The following is a 7,372-nucleotide window of genomic DNA, read 5'->3' as shown; positions in this document are numbered from 1 at the left end:
CATGGAGGACGATGATGTTGCTTGATCAGCAGATCCTGTGGCTAAGTTGGCCACACAGAGTTCTGGGGTACTCCCTAGGTACCTCAACAAAGTGCACCAAAACTCCATGGGATAGCACTATCTCCTACACTTTTGGGTGGGCCCTGACATTGGGGGAAAAGTACATCAGGGTATTGGTGTCAAGTACCCTATGTACCTTGGGAGACATTCACATGTAGTATCAGGTTGGGGCATTGTTATACTGTGGGGTACAGGGTACTGTGGTCTGTGTTCAATAAAGGTTGTTGTTATTTACCTGTGTGTATTAGTGTTATTGTTCCTGTAAGGGGCCTATCCCACCATATTGAGAACCCTTACAGGTGGAGGCACTGCACCGAGACGGACCAGAATCACCCCAGGCTCCCAGTGGTGGCGGCTCAGGCCTCCTGGTTGCCAACAGTAATAGAGCATTGGTAGTTCCTTCCCTGGTACGGGGGAACAAGGGCTACATATGTCTACCACACTGTCTGACTTCCGATGTTCATCAGGACGAAGCCGTAAGCATACAACGGCGAAACGCGTAGAGTTTCAGTCCAGCAATACCCAAGAGGAGGAACACCGAGAATCCACTCCTACCATCAGGCCCCTTGGAGGTTGGTGGCTGGTGGCTGCTGCATAATCACAGGGTACATCCACCCCTTAAGTTGGATGGCTGCTTGATTTTGGCTACTTTCATGTGAGTAGTCATTTTTTGAGCCTCGCACACATAATCACTGTATTTTAACATTACTGTACTATGTGATGTTTTCATTTATTTTTTATGACTACCAGACACGCTCCCCTGGCCTTTTTTGGAGAAACAGTTGTTGCATTGGCTCGAAATATGGTTACATTTACTGATGTTCTGTAGCCTGACTTTCAGCGACCCAGCAGTTAAAAATGTTTGCACATTCATTATTGGGGAATTGTCAGGTGTGTTCCTTGCACTGACCACAGGATATGCTATCCATCTGCTGCTGACTTCCTGTCTTTTAAAAAACAATCCTTTTCCAATTAGGAGCTAATTGCCAATAGCTTAGAAGAGTTTACAGCTAGGGTGTGGCCTCCTGAGCCTGCACAGTGAGGGAATTAAGTCTTCACATTCCAACACGACCCCAAAACTGTTAGGAAAAATGTACAATTAAGGATGCAGACTACAGCCATAGAAATCCCAATCAATAAGAAACAGCCATTGTGTTATTTTTGGGAACTCATAAAGTAGTCACCCACAAGTGTATTGGTACATTGGTGTATAAAGTACTATTCATCTTGGATTGCTGATTATGGCAATAATTTTCCTGAAGAGATTTGATGCTTCAAATTGCATACAGTACATTTATGTACATTAGTACATCTAGCTTGGCTTGTTAGAGGATGCCGCTTCATCTTTTCTTTAGTTTCTGACTTGTGGTGATATTGTTATGCAGGTGGGGCATTAAATAGATTTGCCAAATCAGAGATAAAATAACTGAGGGGTAAACCTACTTGTCAAGAGGGGTTCTTACTAGAGATGGGTGAATCCACCCAAATCCGTTTCCTTGGATTTTCTTGCATTTCCCCCCCAAAATCCGTTTTGCGGTGTAAAATCTGTAAACAGATTTTTTTCGGTTGTAATCCATGCAGATTCATAAAAAAACGACATTGGATACATCCAATATCGTCACCCCATATCGGGGCCTGTAACTCAGAAAGGAGGGGTTCCCCATACCTGATATCAATGTGGTTCAGCTCCGGAGACATTCAATTCAATGCTTTATTGACTAACAGACACATACACACACCATGTGGGAATTGAACATTAATACATTAATACATTTTGTAAAATACACATGCAGGGATCGAACTCAGGACCTTCCATAATACTGATACCAATGCCTTACTTCTTACCTCTGCACCATAAGCTTGGTGTGACAAGACATACCCTATAAATATATTTCACAGTGTACTTTGTGATGTTAAGTTTATATCTAGATGTCTGTGACATCACACAATCCCTCTGTGTAGAGGTACAAACTTTAACTAGCATATGAAAGGTCCTGGGTTCAATTCCTGTATGATATGGTACAAGATTAAAATAATAATTTATAAATTATTATTTTATTTTTATTATATGTGTCCGTTAGTCAATAAAGCATTGAATTTAATGTTTAAAAAAAAATGACGCCGCGCACGACAACGAGGAGAGCATGTGGACAGCTGCAGAGAAGAGAGCACGTAGACACAGCCCTAATAAGTGAGGAGAGAGATCTAGATGCCGACGTGGAAAAATTGAGGTTTTCAAATCTGGAGCCATGCTCAAACTGTGTTATAAGCGGATTTGCGTTGTATCGGATCGCGCGATAACGGGGTTGAGCTGTACCTTTATTGAGGGCCTGGTTACCCCTTCACCATCACACCTACTAAATGTGGAAACAAGCTTTTATTGTAGCCCGGTTTTTGAGTATGAAACATACTAGGTGACAGTAAATTACCTAGTGTTTGTGACTTGTTAAATACAACTTTGGAGTTTGAAGATACCATGTTTTGAATAAGTGGATCTAGAGACAAAAACACCCAAATGTTTTTTTTAACTATTGAAGCATTGGCAGTGGCTTGATTACTGTATTATATAATAAAGTAAGGAGGGGTAGAGGTTGAATGATTGGTGGAAGTTTGTGTGTTCCTGGATTCCTAGTGTAGTTCAGCTGCGTTAGAGATTGGAAAATGTGTCAAAATTAGGCAAAATTCGATTCCCAGGCAAACATTTGAGCAAATGTAATTCCGCTGCCGGCCACCATTCACACGCTTTATTCACACACTTTAATTCCACCTGACATTCGAAACCACGCTAACATTGATTTCCTCTAGACCCTGAAATATGGGTTTGGCAGACAGCAAGAGAGGATAGGATATGCAAAGTATTTTTAAATTACTCTTAATGTCATATTTCTCAGATATCTCAGTTGTTATCCTTTTTGTGCACAGGTGTTTCCCAACATGTTATTTGAGGAGAAATATAGAACTTTGGACTCTAGTAAAAAAAAGGGTCTCCCTCCCTCTACTCTGATGACCCCCCAGTCCAGATACTGTAAAAAAAAAATCAAACAAATTGAATTTCAGGGGTGACTCAAGCAGAGTAATTTCTGCTTTAACATTGTAAGCAATCAAATATGTGTTTTCCTAGATTACAATTCACATATGAAAACTGGAAGCAAGAACGTCACATTCGTGTAGGTGAAACTACAGTTCCAATATATCTCGTTGAGTAAAACGAAACTGAAGCAGGCAATAATAATGACACTTCAAATGACACACCTTGTGGGTGACACTCATGTTTAGTGAATACCCTGGGAATATCAATTGCCTGGAAATCTTGATACATTACAGAACAACAACTCACAAGGATATTGCGTTCAGTAGAGTACAGATTTGTGTTTGATCACCTCTATGTGGCTGACCTTAGATCAGGGGAGTGCTCGGCGGTTACAGAGGCCCCAAGCTCTTCCCCAAAGCATTGAAATGAAATGCCGGGGAGTGCGCGAGGCCTCTGTAACTCACTTAACTTGTCTCCAATGGCTTTGGGCAGCACGTCGCCATGGCAACGGGGCATCAAATGACCCCACGGTGTCATTTAACGCCGTCACAAAGGTAAGGGGTGCGGGAGCACTGGGGAACGCAGCACCAAAAGTTTGCGGAACCCTGCCCTAGAGCCATTTTTCGGTGGGGAGGGGGGGGGGGGGGGTTGGAAATGCAGCTGTTGCGGAGGCCCCACGCTCTTCACGAGGCATTTAAATGAAATGCCTGGGGATTGCGTGAGACCTCTGTAACTTCACTTACCTTGTCTCCGGCGATTTGTTGCCATGGCAACCTAGCGTCAAATTACGCAGTGGGGTCAAGTGACGTCACGTTACCATGGCAACGTAATGTCACATGACCCCACTGCGCCATTTGACGCCAGAGACATGATAAGGAGGGGGGTGCGAGCAAGGAGGGAGTGCATACAGAGGGGTGCAGGGGGGAAGTTTGCACACCCCTGCCTTAGAGAATGTCATGGTGATTTTAGTAAGCAGCATCAAATAACATGGTACACTAAAACAGTTACATCCATACAATATAGTGGATAAGTCCCAAATTCTGTAATATAACTTAAAAAGAAAATATTTGCTAATGAGAATGTGAATAGAGATGCATGCCTTTCTTTAAGTTTCCCTGTGGCATGTTACACAAATCCAGGAAAATCTCTTTGTTCACAGCACTAAATAATTTCAGCAGAAAGATGTATTGTGCAATAAACACCATTGAAACTGAATGTTGAAGATATTTAATATTTGCTTATATTGTTTCGTGTCTTTGAACCCAGAATTTAAATAGTAAATGAGGATGGCGATTTTTGAGTAACACTGATATTGCATACATACTTTGTATTCAGTACATTTCATAATATATTGAATGGATTTTACATATGTCAGAATACATTTACCTATCTCTCTAGGCAAGCAACGTGCAAGTGAAAAATCATGTAAAAACTAAACAACAAGCTATTATGGGCCATTATCTATCTAAAGCTGCAAGCAGTTGTGGTATTAGCATTTTGAAGCATTATAAATGATTTCCAAAAAGCTTTTTTTATGTCAAGGGAAATACACTAGAAAATATTTTGCAATCAAACATGCCCTATACATCATATTTTATATTTATAACTGTAAGAAGATATGTATTGAAGAACATTTTAAACTATTAACAGGGTATCTAGTGTAAACAGTAATTTTAAGCGCTCAAGATAAATGAGTATACTGTATGCTAGAGATGGATGAATGTGTTCAAGTTCAATCCGCGAAGAATTTGACAAACTTGTGAAAACATTCACAAACCCACTTTCCAATAATAGTCTGCATAAACATATTACATATAACATCAAATAAACATATATTTTTTTTACCATCGTTTAAACTAATATCGGCAGAAAATTCATGTAATTATTCATAGAAAATGGGAATACTTTGTAAAAACGAATTAAAAAAAAAAAAAGTTGGTTTGTCCGGACTCAGATAGGTCCACGAATATTAGTGCTTGTGAATAATTCGTCCATCTCTAGTATTTACAAAGAATAGCCTGTTATGTCAGACTAAGAAAAATGATACCTGCAAAAGGAATCTGACAAAGCCAAGTCAATTGAATTCACAGATAAGTAGATCAAAGTACTTTTTTTTTTTTTAAAGAGCATTTTACAAATTAAAACATTTCTAATCTAATGAACTAATGAATACTTTCTTCCTATTCTCAATAGGTAGTATCCAAGAGTAGAAATGTCTCAGAATGTTTATTATTATACACAGAGGCCAAGATAGAAATCTTAATAGTTATCTGTGATGGATCCAGATTGGTAAAACCTCACTTTATCGCTCACGTTTACATTCTTTTTCGCTACAATGATGCAAGTAAAGAATCTTCTGGCGTTGCCCCAAAAATACATCTGCAACTCTGCAGGAAATATGTAGTGCATCATTTCGATTGATCTTAAGAGAAAATGTGCTTGATGCAGCAGTATTTTTTGGATTGGTGCTAAATACAGCTAAACAGAAAAATAACACACAGTGCATTCCCAATGTAAAGAAGTCAGCTGAGCTCAATAAGATATTGTCCATGTAACGCAAAGGCCCTTATTACTGAATATCCAAATGCTCATGTCTAAATAATGATGGTACATTAGCTGATTGTGACTAATGGATCTAAATTGATGCTGGATTCCCATTGGATTTTAGTGTGTTTAAACATTTAAACCGTGCATAGGAAAATATTATGATAGGATCATACAAAGTCTCATCATGAAAGTATTAAGAGCTAATCTATTACTATACACTTACCAAATAGCAGTAGCAGCATTTATATGGATATCATTACTGTGTGCTACTGTCCCACACTGCGGAAATATGTTGCCACTTTACAAATAAACAATAATTATAATAATACAACAGTTTAGTGGACAAAACCTTTATATCATCCAAAGTGACGTTTCCGGTCAAAATTACCCATTGAGAACAATGGGAATTTAAGGCTAAAATAACCAGCCCAATTGTCCTCTACAATGTAAGCCCCTTAATGTATTATGGATATAAACTACTCATTCTCATTCCAGAAGCATGATACCTAACTTTTATTCTGCTAAAATGAAATTGACCTCTGTGAGGATTGTTTAAAGATCACAGTGACGTCTGCTGAATAAAATGAATTCAGTAAACGAGACACCTTTACAGTCCTTGTTCCCAGCCAATAGTGATTGCACCATGATCTTTAAATACTCAGTTATTTGGAGCTGTGCATGTTCTTATACATAAACGCAGCCTAAAGTTACAAATTAAAGGATGTTTCATGGAAGCCTATAGATGTAGTAAGACTTCGTGTCATCTGTGCCACTGCCACGCGTGGTACCTAACCGTGGCACCAGAGAATTAACGATGTGAGGCTTCCCATTAAGATGCATACACCCCCTTGCATCTACATTGTGGCAGACACTGTCTCCAGCAACGCAGATTTCATTTGTCCATCCAACTTGCCCAATTTACGGCCAATTCACCAAATACCCCGCGAGATGGGCCACAGCAGACTAATGGCCCATCGGATTCACACCGCATGTGAATCCTACTGGGTTCTGTAAGAGATGCACAGTAAGAGATAGAGTGACTCATTCAGTCTATCTGCACGCCTCTAACAGGCGATCACGGGGGGTTTATTTCATTTTAATATTACAGTAGTGTAGCAGGGGGTCTCCAGAGCTGAACAGCATTGATTTCAAGTCCGGAGACACCCTGTTACAATACTATAATATTAAAATAAAATAAAACTCCTGCGATTGCCTGTTAGAGGAGCGCAGGTAGAGTGGCCGATTCAATCTCTTACTGTCCGTCTCTTACAGACAGGTAGAAGACCCCGGCAGGATTCACACAGCGCAAGTCCCATTCAATTGCAGGTACGCCCGCTGTGTTAATCTGATGGTCCATTTAGCTGCTTTCGGCTACCTCGCGAGTTTCTTTATAGGAATCTCAAAGTTTTCTGCGAGATGTGGTCGACTCTAGGCCGCAGCATCTGTATATATTTCTCAATTACTTCCACTCACAGATATTACACAACATCATTATACAAATGAAAAGAACAAGAATTTACAACTGTGTCCAAGTTTTGAAAAAAAAAAAAAAAGATTGTTTTTTGATAACTGTAGAAACTCATGTTGTTGGTTGTCAGGATTCATCATTGAATTCCAGTTGTAGTGGTGGAGCTATCCTTTTTACATCTAAAGAAATACATACAAGAGAATATTGTGAATATATAAAGTCAGAAAAATAGATATCAGTAGTATGGGTATATAATCTTTACGTCA

General features: G+C 39.5%; 1 protein-coding gene across 2 annotated transcripts in view; it reads right to left on the bottom strand.

Annotated features, from left to right (window-relative positions):
* Positions 1 to 4,302: 4,302 nt before the first annotated feature.
* EMCN (endomucin) overlaps positions 4,303 to 7,372 on the bottom strand; it is a 131,520-nt gene continuing 128,450 nt past the window's right edge. For both annotated transcript variants that reach the window (XM_075609167.1, XM_075609177.1), the window contains one exon: positions 4,303 to 7,285. In XM_075609167.1, the coding sequence (XP_075465282.1) occupies positions 7,280 to 7,285 (6 nt within the window). In that variant the 3' untranslated portion in view covers positions 4,303 to 7,279. The remainder of the gene's footprint in view (positions 7,286 to 7,372) is intronic.

The sequence above is a fragment of the Ascaphus truei genome, chromosome 1 (genome assembly GCF_040206685.1).
Source record: "Ascaphus truei isolate aAscTru1 chromosome 1, aAscTru1.hap1, whole genome shotgun sequence".
Lineage (NCBI taxonomy): Eukaryota > Metazoa > Chordata > Amphibia > Anura > Ascaphidae > Ascaphus > Ascaphus truei.
Note: the sequence above shows the minus strand (reverse complement) of the source record. Positions and strands in the feature narration are given on the sequence as shown.